This window comes from Dipodomys merriami, unplaced genomic scaffold (genome assembly GCF_024711535.1).
Source record: "Dipodomys merriami isolate MVZ:Mamm:240054 unplaced genomic scaffold, mDipMer1.0.p SCAF_63, whole genome shotgun sequence".
In the NCBI taxonomy this organism is placed as follows: domain Eukaryota; kingdom Metazoa; phylum Chordata; class Mammalia; order Rodentia; family Heteromyidae; genus Dipodomys; species Dipodomys merriami.
The window spans coordinates 1,474,999-1,492,388 of NW_027206213.1; the positions used below are offsets into that span (position 1 = coordinate 1,474,999).

At 45.0% G+C, this 17,390-nt stretch overlaps 1 protein-coding gene across 4 annotated transcripts; it reads right to left on the reverse strand.

Annotated features, from left to right (window-relative positions):
- Positions 1–1,682: 1,682 nt before the first annotated feature.
- Positions 1,683–17,148, reverse strand: Prokr1 (prokineticin receptor 1). 4 transcript variants are annotated; one of them, XM_070004488.1, is made up of 5 exons: positions 16,649–17,148; positions 15,370–15,399; positions 14,450–14,568; positions 13,596–14,245; positions 1,683–4,690 (listed from the first exon to the last, which is right to left on the reverse strand). In XM_070004488.1, the coding sequence occupies exons 4-5, from the start codon at positions 14,078–14,080 to the stop codon at positions 3,994–3,996; spliced, it is 1,182 nt and encodes a 393-aa protein (XP_069860589.1). In that variant the 5' UTR covers positions 14,081–14,245; positions 14,450–14,568; positions 15,370–15,399; positions 16,649–17,148; the 3' UTR covers positions 1,683–3,993. The 4 variants fall into 4 exon arrangements, with proteins under 4 accessions (XP_069860589.1, XP_069860591.1, XP_069860588.1 ...); XM_070004490.1 differs by lacking the exon at positions 15,370–15,399; XM_070004487.1 differs by having other exon boundaries at positions 14,450–15,399.
- Positions 17,149–17,390: the final 242 nt, after the last annotated feature.

Sequence of the window (17,390 nt, forward strand, 5' to 3'; positions counted from 1 at the left end):
CACCTCTTAAATAGCAAGACTTTGGAAGAGACAGAAAAAAAGAATGTCTCCTCTTTTGTGGGGAAAGAGAATATAGAAATCATGACTTAGTAGCAGCTCATATCAGTCAGGTAGAATGAAATAAAAAAGGGATCTTTTAGAGCTAAGGAAATTCTACAGGCCCAATCCAAACTGCCCCAAAGAAAACTCTTTTCCTGTGTAGACTGCTTCCCTCTTTGCTTCTCTAACACCTCATTTGTCTAGCTCTAAGTTCCATCTCCTCCAAAAGCCTCCCTTACCCTTCTGGTCCTCAGTTCTCACTGGCAGAAGCAGGAGCAGGAGCAGGATGTGGCCCCCTGCTGCCTCTGAACTCTTCAAGCATGCTTTCCCTCCCCTCTGCCTGTCTGTTTGTCTGTCTGTCTCTCCCCCTTCCTGAGGCAGGCAAAGTTCTCACAGTGCAGGAGCCTAAGGGTTTTTATTTTCCATGCCTTCAGACCTCCAACTAGGCAAATTAAGAAAAAGCTGCTATAAATATGTCTGAGCTTCCTAAAACCCTCTGGGCCTCCATGTCTGTGCTGTGAGCTCCAGAGATTGAATGAACTAAACTTGGATTGTAAAGAAGCCGGGAAAGTCTCTGCTGAACTGATGAAGGGTCTCCAGAGAAGCCCAAAGTGGCTGAATAGTGACCTCAAGGATTCCTGGAAAGCATTCTATCTCCCCTTCCCAAGATTTTGCGGCTCCCTGCATAAAAGAATATTGTGCTAGCAGCACCTTTGACTCAGCTCCAGGAAACTTGAAGTCTAGACCTGGCTCTCTCGTGAGGACAAGCTGTGTGACCTTGAACGTATCTCTTGCTCATTCTGAACTTCATTTTCCTCAACTATACAATGAATGTTTTGAATTTGATAGTCTCACATTCTAAGAAGAAGAATCGAACTCATTCTTTGTGGATGCATTCCAAAATTTATCATAGTTTTCAAAAGCAGGACTCATATTTATAATTTTCTGGTCATCTCACAAATTCTTTAGCATTCTTTTCCAGAACCAACACGGAACTTGCTTCACACTTCAGAATGTACTGTGGCAATCACATTGCTTTGCTTTAATGTCTTTCTTAAAATTTTATTTTTAAAAATATGTATTCAGTACCCATATGGACCTAAAAGCTTTGGTATAAATCTGTTCTTTAATTTCAGTTATGGAAATGGTTTGCTTTTACAAAATCACATCTCTATTCTTCTGTCTAGAAAATTTGCATATCTTTTTGCATACCGTAAACGTTTAGAGAGGAGAAAAGGACATAGTCCTGGGTGTCTTCTTGTAGGTCTTGCCATCAGTTTTTGGAGAGCATCCAGTTCTGTGAATCTGAATGTGATACACCATAAGTCCATCTCTTGTTCGTTTTGCACGTATGGACATTAGCCTGTTTAAAGGTTTAGCTCATATCATCAGGGTAAACAGGTCCTCAGATTTCAATTCTTGGCATTTGGATGCTAAAAGGTACTAATGATTTTACCAGAGCACACTTAAAGGAAGAAGTACATAAATCAGTTAAATCTCTTCAGGATGGAGATGGGAAGTTTTGGAGCAGTAAGTGCACTGCTCTCAGAATTTATCTAATCACAGAATCTACTCAATATTCAAAGAACCATCCTATAAAAACTTGGAAAGGAATGGGAGAGGGCAGCAGAAATTATGGAAATTGGAGAGCAAACAACGAGACATATACGTTTGTTTTTATTTCACTTAATAACAACATCCATAAAATCACAAGCAGACATTAACATCTGGAACTATCACAGATAAATGAGTGAAAAACAAACATTTTAAGCTGAAAAGCAGAAAGGATTTTAGTTATCATATGTGAAAACTTCTATTTAATACAATCAGCCCTTGTTTAGCCTTCTAAATAGAAGGTAAACATAATGCCAGTTAAGGTATAACCTTTGATTATTTCTTAATCTAAATATTATTTTCCAACGTGTGCTTGGTTCTGGGATGTATTTTTAATTAACTTTCATTGTCTGAGAGAATGCTGACTAAAATGCAAGGTCAATCTGTTGAGTTGGAGGGGAACACCACACAAACATCACTGTTAATGTTCTGTTCTCCATAGGAAGAAAAGGAGAAGTTCACTTGTAGCTCTACACACTCACAAGAATGAAAGCAGATTTGAGAAACATAATTACACTGCCTAGATCCATGCTGACTGGGAAGACAGTCTACTACCTCCATAATCACAAAGATGCTCTGATCCTCTCTGCTCTGATTACAAACCCACCTGCTCAATATTTCCTTCATGCCTCTGCCACCCAACCTCATGGCCCAGTTAATACAAATGTGCTATTTGTAACACAGGACAATGATACACCTTGAAGAAAAGGGTAAGAATATCATTCACATTAAAAAAAGAAATAACAAAAGGAAAAGATAACAAGGTGGTTAGCTACAAGCAAAGGTCACATGTTTTTCTTTGTCCAGGCATACTACACATATTTACAGCCCCCTCTTTTTTTTTTTTTTTACTATTCATGCATTTGAAAGCATTTCTTCACATTTTATTCTATTGGCTCCCATGACCACTTCTATAAACCTTTACAAGTATTACCTTTGTCTCCTCAGAGCAGCACTTCCTGGGGCCACATAGACAACAGAACCAAACTTGGTCTAAGAACAAAACCTTGGTCCAAGGTTTTGTATTCCCAAATTCAAAACATCAAGCAAAGGAGGCAGGTTGGAAAGTGTGATGAGCCTTTAGTGAACCAGTGGTACCATCCCTAACACCATTAACCTACATGCTTTGTATTGAGCATATGACTTCATTTACACTAGGAAATAGAGATATGATGATCTACCCCTCCCAAGGCTACCTGTATTTTAAAGAAGCAAGTCTTAATACACAGAATCCTCAGTAGGATGGGATTCAGGCATCAAAAACAGAGACACCTTGCCTTCCATTTATACCAATGACTGCTAAGGAGAGAGCCCTTTGCTCAGTCATACTTGTGAGCTGGTAAAAATGGGGAAATTGCACGGGGCCACAGAAGTTGTTCTATCTACTTTAAAGGATTCCATGCTTCAGAAGCATAGAAATAGGAGAAGGGAGAGAAGGAATTACGGGGAAGCCTAATTGGAGCAGACCATAATAACTGTGAGGTGAAGTAGCAGCATCTATTACCTAGAGAACCTGAGCTCCTATCCTGAGCTCCACATGTCTTTAGAAGTCCTGTTCTGACTCTTTCTATACTCCTCTTCCTCTATCCCACAGCAAATAGAGCCAAGGGGACAGATTCACAGTGAGTCCACACATCCTTTGTGCCAAGGACTAAAACTCCACAAAGTCCAGCCAAAATAGCATACAGAATCCGTCCATTCTCTTGATGACAAACCTAGTCTCAAAAGCTTGAGGGGTGGCCATTGGCCAGTGTGGTGGGGAGGAATCAGAAAGATTGCACAGAATTCGGCTCCTCCCAGAGAGAGTCAGAAATGAGAAGAGAAGCTGCAGATAGTAGAAAAAAAAATCTATTTTATATTCTGGCCCAAGCCTTGCAAATGTTAGGAGTGAACTCAAGCCCAATCATTAGCTGGGCAAGAGTGGGTGTGAGCCGCTGGGATGACCCATAGATGCCCTCCCATTACAAACATGTCTACTGTAACCCTAGCCATCTCCTCTGGCTCCCTTGTGGAAATCCCCTTGTTCCAGACAGTCTGCACCACATTTTTTTTTCTTGGTTTAAATCTTATTTCATTTTGCAACTCAATATCATCCGCGTAATAGGTTTTTGCAGGGCCTACTCGGCACAAATTAGACACTCCGTGAAGAGCCCCCCACTAGACACAACGTCAAATCCCATCAGATCTTAGAAATCCCAAGCTCATTGAACACAGGGGCTTAACATGGTGATCCACAAATGGTGTTGAAAATCAAAACTCGTGGTTGTTGTTCAGATCCCACCACAGAGATCAGTGTTCCCAAAGCCTCGCATTGGGTTGAATCGTTGCAAAGTCCGTGTGTTATTTCAGTCTGATACAGTCCACCTCTTCGGTGGCGGGGACCCCTGTGGTTTTGAGATCAAGGTCAACACTGGACTTGCTGCCATTGTGAGATGCCTTCCAGTGGAGCAGCATGATCTTCTTGAAATATTTGATGGTGTTGTTCTTGACGGTCACGAAGCACAGGGTGTTGATCATGCTGTTGCTCATGGCGATGCACTCGACCACGTAGAAGGCGGTGAGATAGTGCTTCTCCTTCACGAACACGGTGGGGAAGAAGTCACGCACGATGGTGAAGCCATAGAAGGGTGCCCAGCACAGCACGTAGGCCGTGAGGATGCACATGAGCACCAGGACCGTCTTCCGGCGGCAGCGCAGGCGCTTGCGGATCTGCTCGGTCTGGAAGCCTGGCACAGTCTTAAACCAGAGTTCCCGGGAGATCCTGGCATAGCACAGGGTCATGGTGAGCACCGGACCCACAAACTCAATGCCAAAGATGAAGAGGAAGTAGGACTTATAATAGAGCTGCTGGTCCACTGGCCAGATCTGGCCGCAGAAGATCTTCTCCTGGCTCTTGACAATGATGAGGACGGTCTCAGTGGTGAAGTAGGCGGATGGAATGGCTATAAGAATGGATACCGTCCACACCAAGGCAATCAGGCCTGTGGCTGTCTGGCATTTCATCCGTGGTCTCAGCGGGTGGACAATGGCCAGGTACCTGGAACGAAAACACTAATGGAGTCAGACCAAGAGAAGACTGGGTCCTGAATGCCAATTTCAGTTTTGCAGCATTCTGAGAAGCAATTGAATGGGGAGCTTCAGACAGGCAGCCATAAAGGGAAACCCCAGCTCTAACTAGCTGTGCAACCTCAGACAAGTTTTAGTTCACCTCAGCTTTCTTGTCTGCCAAAGCTGTGAGTTGTTTTTAAAGATTCCGTGTGATATTGCATTCACTGTTCCTGACAATGTTTTAAACCTGATATATATTAGTTCTTGTTAACAGTATGTGTATAATTCAATGTAGTTACAGTATCTTACATTGGGGTCTATCCAGGAACTATTTCCAGGTTCTTCCCGTTCTCAAGTCATTTGTCCTAAGTACAAGTTTTGAGATAAGTAGGACTGAAAATACCCAGGGGTTGTTGGTAGAACAAGTCCTTTCCAACTGAACTATTGGGCAAAATTTTGTCTGCATTCTGCATTTTTAAAAATATTACTCTATTGCACAGGTAGAAGAAAAACAGGTTGTCATTGATCATTTTCAGAAGGACGGAGGCTTTGAGACTTTCTAAAAGTTGTACAGTGCCCGGTCATTGATAGAACACATTGAACCCTACTGCCCAGGGTTGAAGTGAAAATCAATACAATACATATGAATATGCTTTCTGTTTTTGACCACAAAGCATCAGGCAGTAAAAGATACTGCTTCTCTTCTTTCCATAAGAACCCACACTGCAGTTACCACAGTGGCCCAGGAAAGAGAGAACACTTTCCGGGCTCTGTGAGTCATCTGTGCGGTATGGCAGCGCCCTTCCCAGGGAGCACACACACTTCTGTTGAGAGCACGGGTTTCCTGGAAGACTGCGCATCTGGCAGTGGAAGAGGGAGAGAATGATTTATCAATACTGCAGAACAACAGATTCTCATGTGTTCACAGTTTATCCCAGGTAGAACTGAGTATAAATATGACAGGCTTGAAGGAAGGCCAAACCAGTTCTGTTTCCTTTGAAACTAACCCCTGCAAAGTCATACTATTTGGGATTTTGATCTAAGGAAGGAATCATTCTTGTTTTCTTTGGGGCGGTGTGGTTTGGGATTTTATTTGTTTATTTTTGTTTTTGTATTGAATTTCTGCTCCACAAAACAAGCACCCAAACTCACTGAGTACATTTGGAGAGCTCGCTGATGAGTGAGATTCCTGCTTTATTTCGTCTAGCTCTCAGAACATGTTGGATGAAGCTAGGAGAGTTGAGTCCACCCTCTAGACCCCTAGCTGGCTGCCTTCCTGACCACCAGTTCACCTCCCAGCCACTCTAGGCAGCTGCATGGTGCTGAAAATGGAACAGGAGTATCTGCACTCTGTGGCCAATCCTTTTGCCAGTGCATAGCTAAGGGGGCTTCATAAAGATCCTGGAGCTCCTGATGGTGTGAGGGCCTCAAATGTGCTCTGCCTCACTTTGAAAATCAGAGTTCAGACCTTTTGCTGGTGAGTTCAGAGCAAAAATTAGAGTCCAAACCTTCAGATCCTTAACTCAGCTCACTTGCTCTCTATCTACCCCGTGTTCTTCTGGTTTCTATGTCAAAGAAAACTTTCCCCTTCATATTTGCTCATTACAGGGATTTTCTCTGTACTACTTCTACTCCTTTTCCCAAGGTGTAGAAAATGTCCTAGGGTTTCCATGATGCATCAACTCAGAATGTCTATCAGTGAGTATGTAGAAGAGAATCCACCCAAGATTCTGAAGACCAAGCATTGAGTCTGTGAATTCGCACTTGCTGTGAATTGAAGTCATTTATGCTAGCCCTGATGACTAAACTTACTCATCTATAAGTTCACACTTTACCTGGGTACTGAGAGGTTCCACTGAACTACATATACATAAAAATCACCTGTTAATATCCAGGAAGCTATCAGTATCATCAAATGTGCTATTCAGCATGCCAACAATGTTCTTTTGCCTGTAATTGGAAAATATCGCATTTGCAAGTTTATTGCTTTCTGTTTTACTGAATCCAATTCTTTGTATCAAAACTAATCTTCAGTGTTATATAATCCCTGCTCTCTCTGACATCACCCCAACTCCATCTCCAAGGTTAATGCCTTAAGCAGTGCCACAGGCCTTCCTGATACATCCATCAATAAACAAGCTGCAGAATATGATCCATCAATTACTATCACCTTTTGCTAGGCTAGGATCCATAATCCAGAACTCTAGCTTTAGTAATACTTGTTTATGTTTGCAAAGAAGTTTAGAATTCACAGAGGGTTTTAAAACTTACATTTTATTAAGTAACCAATAATTGAGCATGATGCCAATTTAATAGATAAGTAAACTGAAGTTTGAGAAATACAATAATCTGTCTAAAGCTACATGGCTAGAAAGTGCTCAGAACTCTGACTCAGATCCACAACTTGCTACCAGCTAGTGACTTTTCCTTTATACCATTTACTTCCTATCTTTCCAGTAAGAACTAGCCCAACCCTTTTTCCCACCTCTCTGGCATCCTAGAAGCCTCCTCCTCTTTTCTTCATCACAATTGATTTCAACCTACATCATGATGCACAATGAAGTAGTCTGTAGTGAGCAGCTACTTTTCTACACACCTCTGTTCCCCAATGCACAAATGACTTTAGTGACTTAGGTCCAGACCCATCCAAAGCCACCGGTTCTGCTGCTGAGCCCAGAAATGTCCAGGCCTTAATTGGTGTGCTGACAGTGGGCTGGGTGCTTGATTGGTACATTTGGCCTTCTCAATCCCCAGGACCCAACCCCAGGTCTACTCATGGTCAAGACAGATGCAGCTGATACTGGCCTGGTTCTAGGATGGACAGCAAATATGTTCTTGCTTATTGGGGCAGGCAGATCTGACTGATGACCTCCCCAGGAGTATCTGTGCTGCCTTAGGCTGGGTGAGGCTGCTCAGGCCTCAGTTGGCCTCATCAAGCAGAGGAGGGCCTCCCAGCAGACGAACATGCTCGCTAGGTGATCTTGCCCTTTGGGATCTCTGGGAGATCTGAGGGATAGATACCTCTCAAGGTCAGTGCCGGCTGTCTCCAGATCAGAGAGACACTCTAGACCTAGCAGACAGAGCGCTCTCTGCTCCTTTCTACCATTGGGCTGTCCCTCTGCTGAATGTTGAGATCCTTCAGAACATGGCCCTATCCTTTCTGATCTCTACTTGCCTACACTTCTTGTCCCTGCACACACAGATCCCCAGGTCTCCTCACACTCGGCTCAGACATCCCCACCTCTAACATTTCGCAAACACTGTTCTATCCTCTTGCACTCCTTTCCTCTCCTTTGGTGATCATCATTTGTTGAAGGCCACATTGAGTCCACCTCTTCCATGAGGTCTCCTCTGATAGCTCCAGTACACTATAAGCTCAACCTTCTCAACATGCTCTCCACAATTTACCCGTTCCTTAGTCACTGGCTATCACTTTAGTGCTACTTCTTCCCCTCTCCCTGGCTCTAGATTTAAGTTTTCAGATGGCAGTAAGGATGTTTTCCTTCCTTCATACATTTGACTGTCCATGAATTCTGGTTACCTAATAGGATTTCAATAAAACTTTATCCTCATCAAGATCCTCGTAGAATGGTGAGACAAAGGACAAGGGGGGAACCAATGCAACAGCAACATTCATAAGACAATATGTTGGAAATGAGCTGTACAACTTGGCGAAGACTAGGGGAAGGGAAAGTAGGAGGAAAATGAGGGAAGGCCTAATAAGTTTGACAAGAAATGTACTTATTATCTTACTTATGTAACTGTAACACCTTTGTACATCACTTTGACAATAAAAAATAATAATAATAAAGTGAAAAAAAGTTAGCTGGTTATGAGCCACAAAAAAAGAAAAGAAATATAAAAGACCATGTTGAGGCTGAGCTCTGCTGTCTCATGCCTATAATCCTAACTACTCAAGATGCTGAGATCTGAGGATCATGGTTCAAAGCCATGAGTTCCCCGTGAGACTCATCTCCAATTAACTACTCAAAACCAGAAGTAGCACTGTGGCTCTACCATTTTTGGTAGAGTACTAGCCTTGAGCAAAAGAGCTTGGGGACAGCACCCAGGCCTTGAGCTCAACCCCTACAATGGACTGAAAAAAAAAAGGAAAAGAACCATGCCAGAAGCTCTCAAAAAGACTGTAACCATTTTTGGAAAACATAGGTACTTTTTTTTTTTTAATACCAAGACTGAGACTTGAACCTGGTACCAAATGCTTTTGCTCACTGGCTGGTGCTCTACCAACGGAGCCACATCTCCAACTCTGAAAAAATTACTTTCATACAGCATGAAACTTAAAGTCTAATGTTAGAAAATACAAGATTGGAAGTTAAGGGAAGGACGTTAGGCTGTATTTTCAAGAAAATGGAGTTATAATTGGTCATTTAAGAGAGAACAGACATGTTCAAGACAGGTTAATTTAACTGCCATCTTTCTTAGTTCTTTTAAGCCACGGGGGCCTTCTTTCTGTGTTCCTAGAATCCATCCGGTCTGTTCCTGCCTCGGGGCCTCTGCACTTCTAATTCCCTTTGTCTGGGATGCTTTCTCTCCATATTCATGACTCATACTCCCCCATTCAGAGGTTGGTCCAAATGTCTTCTCTTCAGAGACACTTCACCTAGCTCAATTATCCTTGATTTTCCTATGGATGTGATTGTTTTTGTGCAGAATTTTTCTCACCTCTAAAATAACCTTCCTTCTTTGTCTGAAAATTATCTTTTGGAAATAATCTCCTTGAGGGCTCGTAGCTTCTTATATCTGATCCACTATCAGTGGCTAAGTCCCTGCCATGAGCCAACCACATTATAAAAACATGGGATTTGAAAGAATGTATACATGCATAAACAAAGGTTTACGGACAGCTGGGCAGAGCCCAGAGAGAGAAGGAGAGAAGACCACGAAGAGACTGTGACAGTCCAGCTAAATAAACTTGGTAGGACAGGGCTGAGTTTGACTAGGGAGAAGAAAGAGGAAAGAGAGGCCAGGAGGAAAGAGCTTCTCTAACTTCGAGGTCTAGAAGAACAAAGAACTCAGGCTCAGAGAAATCCAAGCGGTTCTGTTACATCTTGAGAGCTGTGTTTCTTAATAACCTTGTATTACTATTTTGTCTAATGCACATCATAAAAATAATAGTCCTAGTGATTATTAGTGTACCCGGTTTTGTTATTGTTCTTGGTCTTTTAAGGGTTAACTGAAGAACTATATAATAGCCACTCTGCGCAGTGCTTACTCTATTGTTTTAAGGATTGTTCTAAGCTATTATAGATATTATTCTACATAATCTTCAAAGCAATCCAAATTATTAGGTTTTCTTTTTATTCTCATTTTATAGATGAGGACACTTGAATGAGAAAGGTCAAACTAAAACAAATATAAGGTCCTACAGCAAATAGATGGTACAGCAAAATAATTCTAACATAGTTCCCTTAAGAACTTTTATTAGACAAAAGTAAAAGAGTTTTTGGTGTGCTGATCCTGGGGCTTGAACTCAGGGTCCAGCCACTGTCCCTGAGCTTTTGCTCAAGGTTAGTGCTCTATTAGTTGAGCCACAGCTGCACTTCTGACTTTTTGGTGGTTAATTGGAGGTAAAAGTCTCACAGAATTTCTTGCTTGAGCTGGCTTTGAACCTCAGTCCTCAGATTTCACCCACCTGATTAGCTAGGCTGAGCCACAGGCACCTGCTTCTTCCTTGCTAAGAGATAGAATTTCTCAGACTTTTTGCCCAAGCTGGCCTGGAACCATGAACTCCCCAATTTCAGTCTAGCCTCCACATAGATTAGGATGACAGTCACCCACCATTGTCCCCTGATATGGGTTAAGAATGAGTCTCTTGAACTTTTCTGTCTGGGCTAGGCTTGAACTGAGATCCTCTCATTCTCGGGCTCTCAAGTAGGAAAGATTACAAGTAAGATCCATAGCATCTAGCTAGTATTCAAATTTTGATCAATGATTTTCAGATTTGACTTGGTTAAAAGTCTGTGAGACTCATCTCCAAGTAATCTCCAAAAAGCCAGAAGTAGAGCTGTGTCTTAAGAGGTTGCCTTTGCTAGCCTTGAGCAAAAAAACAAAACAAAACAAAACAAAACAAAAAAACCAACCAAACAAAAAAAAAAACCTTAGAGCTCAGGCCTTGAGTTCAAGCCCCAGGATTGGCATCAAACAAAACAAAACAAATAAAAGGAAAAAATTAACTACTGAATAAATAGGTTAAAGGCATGGCTCCATGCTAGAGTGCTTGTCTAGCAAGCCAGAGGCTGAGTACAAACCACAGTACACCCCTCCCCCCCGCCACACACACACACACACACACACACACACACACACACACACACACACACACACACACACACACACACAAATGGAAATTTAAAAAAAATCAAACACAGAAGACGAGACAAAAATCAATGGTTCCTGGACCTCAAACTTAAAACTAGCTAATAGCACCACATTAAAATTAAAATCATTTGGAGCAAAGATCACAAAGACATATTTTAACAACACTCCATGCATTGGGGCAGCCAGACAGTCAGGCAAAGCCAGGGGCAGCCAATCCTTCATGCAATACAGTCTGGATGCAAGCTTCCCCTCAGAAACCCACTTGAAAAACAGCAGCCCTCACAGTACAGAGCCTGCTCCCTAAGTCATCTTTGTTACTGTATCCAGCTTGCATTATGTAAATTCACTCAGCAAAAGAATGTGTGCAGTCTTCATTTTGGCGGGGAAGAGGACTAGCTGACTTTGGTGCGAAAGCAGGATATGGGTTTAAACACGTTCAGTAGATTAGTACTATCTTGTATATGTTAGAAACACCCCTGTGCTTCTCAGTTTATCCTGGCTTCCTTTTTTCCTGGAAGTCCTCCTAGAGTTGTTACTCCTATTGATAAGTGGGCCATTATGCAGTAAAATGGATCTGCCCCAGAGAGCAGGGGCCACTCTCCGCAGCAGACACTGTCTACCCTGTCCCTAGTAGCCCAGAGCATCAAAGAAATCTTGCTAGCAAGAAACACAGATAATGACCCTATGGCTTTGACATGTCCAAGTGCTCAGAAACAAATAGTCACTTTGAATTTCTGAAAAGGTCAAAGAGGAAGCACCTGAAGCTCCTGATGGCCAGCTCTGAGCAGGTCTTCCCTCTGGAAGCAAATACACCTCCTGCTCCTGCAGAGTTCTTGCCTCAGTGGACAATTGTCATGGGCTCTGTGACTCCTGTGGAGGACCTAGACCAAGAAGTAGCCCTCCATCAGGATGGCTTGAAGCACCTGCTATGGCTGACAGATCAAGGGCCATTTCAGCTGCTGACTTCTTGGGGAAAGCCGGCAGAAGCTCCACCCCTCTGTGGTTTTAAAGCCCTTGGTGTCAACTACTTAAAGATTAATAATAATTATAATAATTAATGAACGATTGACACACCCTTAAAAATAAATCTCTTCATGGCCTTTTCCTTAGAAGCCCTTTCCCATGCTCTTGTGAGCCAAGTTCTTCCCTGAAACCCTACCCTGGGGATGGCTTGAATTGATGTCCAAGTTGAACAGGGCAGAGCCCTGAGGCTGTGGAACAGGAAGAGCATGTGTGCTCCTGGCTCTGGGTGCATTCAGATCCAAGCACACTGAAGCCTGACTTGGCCCTCAGGGTACCTGTCCATGGACCATAACAAAGTGCTTTGTACTGAGAGTCAGAAGCAGGCAGAGAAGCTTGCAAAGACTATCCCCCAGAACAAAGAGCTCCCCATTTGTGCAAGTCTTTATCAAATGAAAAGAGTAAGTATCAGAAACATTTTCCCTATATGGAAAATCATCTATACAATTTGTGAGTGGAGACAGGAGGGAAAAACTATGAGAGAGCAAGGGAAGGGATTCAAAAAGAAATGTCTTCCTTACCTGACTTAAGCAACTATAACCCCCTGTACATCACCTTTACAATAACAATATAATATATTTTCAAAAGAGAAATTTGCTGATGATGCTCTTGATATTATTTATCATCACTAGCAACAGATAGCTTGTACTGTCCTGTGTACATGGATATAAAGATAGAAATTAGTGCAACCACAGCAACAAGGAAAAGTAAGTGAGCATATGTTCCTTTTTAAATCCTTTTTTTCCCCAAAATAACTCAATCTTAATCTCTTTAAACCTTTTTTCAAAACAACTCTTAATCTTAAAAGTGAGTTAGAGAAGAGATGTAAGTAAAGGAAGTCTAATGAAATAGAAACTTCCCTTAAGATGTTTTTTATTGTTGTTATTAAGGTGACCTACAGAAGGGTTACCATTTTATATTAGGTTCCCTTAAGATTTTTAAGTTGAATGCCAGGCGCTAATGGCTCACACTGTAATCCTAGCTACTCAAGAGTCTGAGATCTGATGTTCCTGGTTCAAACCAGCCAGGGTGAAAAGTCTGTGAGATTCTTATCTTCAAGGAACCAGGACAAAGCCAGAAGTGGAGGTTTGGCTCAAGCTGTCCAGTACCAGCCTTGAGAAAAAAAAAAAGCCAATCAAGGGTGCAAGGCCCTGAGTTCAAGCCCTAGGAAGGAAAAAAAAAAAGAAACAAAGAAAAAGATTTTCAAGTTGACACAGAAATAGCTGCCAGGAACAGAACTTAAACTTGTTCAGCACCTCTTCTTCCCTGTCTCCTCTAAACCTAAGAGCATGTACACAGGAGGGTGAGCAAAAGTCTTCCAAAACACAACTCTAGGGGGCTCTGCTATCTCTTTCTGACCAAAACTGGGGAAGAACTCCTCACACTGTTCAGCCAGTGGGTGAACATTTAAGGACCTCATGCGTCTGAGGGATTATAGGCACTTCCCATCAGTGCACAACTGATGGGAAAGAAACTCAAGGGACTCTCTGGATGCTCCTTCTGCTCAGCCACCTTTGTACTACTCATACACTCACCTGTCGATGGCGATGGCCAGCAGGGCATTGGTGGAGACGTAGAGAGACACGGTGCGCAAGTAATTGACAGAGGCACACAGGACATGGCCATGCTCCCAGGAGAGCTGGCGCACCACATAATAGTCCATCTCGAAGGGGCAGCAGACAATGGCCACCAGGAAGTCAGAGATGGCCAGGTTGGCGATGAGCAGGTTGGTAAGGTTGCGAAGCTTCTTGTAGCGAGCCAGGGCAGCAATGAAGATGAAGTTGCCGATACCACAGACCAGCATGATGCCCACTAGGGCCATGCCAATGACGATCTTGGCAGCAAAGAAAGTTCGAGAATTGGTGACATCTTCATCTTCATCCATAGGCATATCGTAGTCACCATAGCTGAAGTTGAAGGGGAAGGAAGCAGCTTGGACTCCATAGGAGTCGAGCTCAGAAAGGAAACTGGAGGATATGTTGGTGGCATTCTCAGCGGTGACACCCACTGTGATCTCCATTTGGCCAGTTGGGGCTGTGAGCAACACTGCCGGGGATCCTTTAGAGCGATGTCTACAAGGCTGGTCTCTCTCCAGTCCGATGACACTTAGCCCACTCTTAAATTTAAGTTAATGTCCTTGTCAGCTTTCTTTCCAGGGCTTCAGTGTCCGAGCTCCATGCTAAACCTTTGAAAGACACACATATACACACATACACATACACACACAGAGTTGCAACATGGTGCAGAGAACCTAGCTGAGTTTAAAATCATCCCGCAACCTAAGCAGCCCATTAGCTACCTGCTCAGAGTGAACAGCCAGTGGTGGAGTGGAAATAAAGGAACCAGTGAGAGAAAACAAATGAATGAAAAACCACATCAATTCACTCACTCTGGGAAGGCTGTATGGCTGGAGAGACCATTGGCTCTGATTCCATTTAATTCCATTCCACTGCAGACTCAGTCGTGCTGCACTTTTCCTCAAGGGCCAAAGTTGGGACTGTGGAGAGGCTGAAGAGACCAGAAGTGACCTGATCCAAACACTGAGCACTATCCTGACAGCCTGATCTTAACATTCACTCCTTCCTGTGACTCCAGAGAAATGATTCAATACCACTGAAGACAGGGTGGGGGTTGGGTTTCAGACAACTCATCAGCTTCCTATGAGTTAGTAGCCTGACAAAACTGAGCTATAAAATCTCAGAGCCTTGAGCAGCCATCATCCCTCTTCTCACTGATCAAAATGAGCTGTGACCTGTAGTCTGGGGGCACAATATTTACCAAGGCCTGTCCCCAGGCAGAAGCTGAAGGAGCAAAATCATGATCTGTATAGGTTTAAAAGGGGATCTGAGTCAATCTTCCTTAGCTGATGTGTTCTCTGGTGGATAGCTTAAACTTAATTCAGGGGTTCAACCTCCTCCAGGCAGGGGATCAATAATGTCTATAAAACAAGGCAGTGTTACACCCCGAATTACAAGGAGTCACTGTTGAACACAGGCTCTCCACACTCTGACCAGTATGAGGAAGGGAGGGAAATTCTAGGCATCAAACCACACAACGGGGCTGCAGACTACTTGTGGCAAGAGAGAGTTTGTCATCTGGGGACAAGAGATAAAGCCAGAGTGTCCTGTCCTCTGAGGTCTTCCTGAGGTCTCCTGGAGTCTGAAGACAGAGTAAGGAGTTGCTTATCCCCTGTTGTCACTGTGTTGGATTTTGGTACTCTGAGTATTGTATAAACGTTTATTTGAACTAGGGACAACAAAATGATAAGACAAAGGACAAAGGGGGATCCTATGCAATAGTGATACTCACAAGACAATATGTTGGAAATGATCTATACAACTTGGAGGGGGATTGGGGAGGAAGGAAAGAGGGAGAAAAAATGAGGGAAGGGGCAACAAGTTAGACAAGAAATGTAATCACTATCCTACTTATGTAATTGTAACCCCTCTGTACATCACTTTGATAATAAAATTAGAAAGAAAAAAGCAAAGAAGGAAGGAAGGAAGGAAGGAAGGAAGGAAGGAAGGAAGGAAGGAAGGAAGGAAAGAAGGAAGGAAGGAAGGCAGGCTGTTTGAGTTCTGGAGAGCACCCTAAATGTTAGGAGAAACCATATATGCCTGTGATCCCAATTGATATAAATAATCCCAGTTTGAGAGTTGGGAGCAGAAAGATTGATTTCCAGACTAGCCTGGGCAAAGTGAGACTCTATTCCAGAAAGAAAATACAAAAAGGGGCTGAGGGCATGATTTGGTAGAGACAAGTATCAACAGCAGTAACAATAACAAAGTCAGAAAACAAAAGGGAGAGAAGAATGGCAAACCTGAGCTCCTGGAAAAAGGAGACACCTAACCCCCAAAGAAAGCTTGCTGGTCATACTCTGTTCAAAGGCAAGACTTCTGGGGCCTGTCTGGGGGAGGGGGGGAAAGTCCTCCCTCTGCAGCTTAAGGGTGGCCTCCTCCTCCACCCACCCGAATCTCGCCCTTCCACTGAGCTGCCAGTTTTGCCTGTCCCAGTCCTTCTTTGCCCTGCCAGGTCTGAGACTCAGAACCCAGAGCTGAAGAGCCAAGGCTAGACCAAGACATCAGGGCTGCCATCATCAGCGGGGTACCCCTCTGGCCCCGCGCCCCCTCCCTCGGGCTTCCAACTGGCATGCCACTCCACCCCAGAGGGGTACCCTGCAAAAGCACCCTACTGCGAAGGTTCAAAGTCAACTTTCAAAACAGAATCACCAAAACTTCTAGGGAAAAGTACTAGGTGATGGAGGCTTTAAAAGGAAAGTCTGGGGTCTTTTCTCCTGTGTCCTCAGCTCCCCAGGTGGAGGACCACGCTTCCCCGCCCCAACCCCCGCCGTGTCCCCCACTCTTCAGCTCCTATGGATGGATGGGTCTTTGCCTGCGTCCAACTTTCTCATCTGGGCGCCCGAGGACAAAAGTAGGAGAGCGCGTGTGCTTTCTGATATCGACATGCGCACAGCAGAGCCCCTGGAAAAAAGTCCCTCTGGATTCAAAGCCCCCCACTCCCCGACCCCAGCGGCGGGCGCCACGGTGGGGTCCGGAAGCATCTCCCGCGGGATGGGCGCGCTCCATACCTGCAGCATCCTGGCGTCCAGCCTCCTCCTTCCCGGCCCAGGACCAGCGATGCCCCCCGATGCCCAGCGGCACGAGGCCGGTGCCCTGTCTCTCCTCGTGGGGACTCGCGCTCGCTCGGTCGGATGGCGGTGGCGGCTGGGCGCGAGTCCAGCGAGCTGGGTCCGCCCCGCACTCGCTGTCCCCGCCTCTGAGGGTCGCCGCTGCGGGGGACGGGGAGGGGGCGAGCTTGTCCGTGGATGGCGGGGGGGGGGGTGCGCTGGAGTCTGGGGCCCCAAGTAGGGTTACGTCTTGGGGTCGGCCAGGCACGCGAGCAGGTGGGGGGCCCGGGGTGGTCCCCAGGCCGTTGTGCCGAGGACGCCGATTGCAGCTCGCGGGGAGGACGCGCCGGAGGGAGCGGCCGGCCGGGCGGCGCGTTCCCGGCTCAGGCTCGGGCTGGAAGAAGGGCGCCCGCGCTCGGAGCAGGGAGGACCGGCCGGGCCGTGGCTGTGCCCGCTCCGGGGTACGGGACTCCAGGCAGAGGCTCACCTGGCCGGCCCCGGCGTCGCCACCCGTGGGCGGACACGGCCCCACTGAGCCGTGCGCTTTCAAAGGACGCAGAAGCCTCGGGGCTGCCCGCGACACCGCCCTCGCAGGATGCGCCCGTCCCTCCGCGGGCCGAGCGAACGCCGCGGCCCTCCGCTGTCAGTTTCTGCACCTGTGGGGGGAAAAGAGGCTCAGAACTAGAGAGCAGAGCAAATGGCC

Bases quoted from the DNA above. Each gene is read 5' to 3' on its own strand.
- Prokr1 (XM_070004489.1), bottom strand. From the start codon at position 14,080: ATGGAGATCACAGTGGGTGTCACCGCTGAGAATGCCACCAACATATCC. The intron at 4,691-13,595 runs GTGAGTGTATGA...TTTTCGTTCCAG, and splicing joins CTGGCCATCGCCATCGACAG to GTACCTGGCCATTGTCCACC.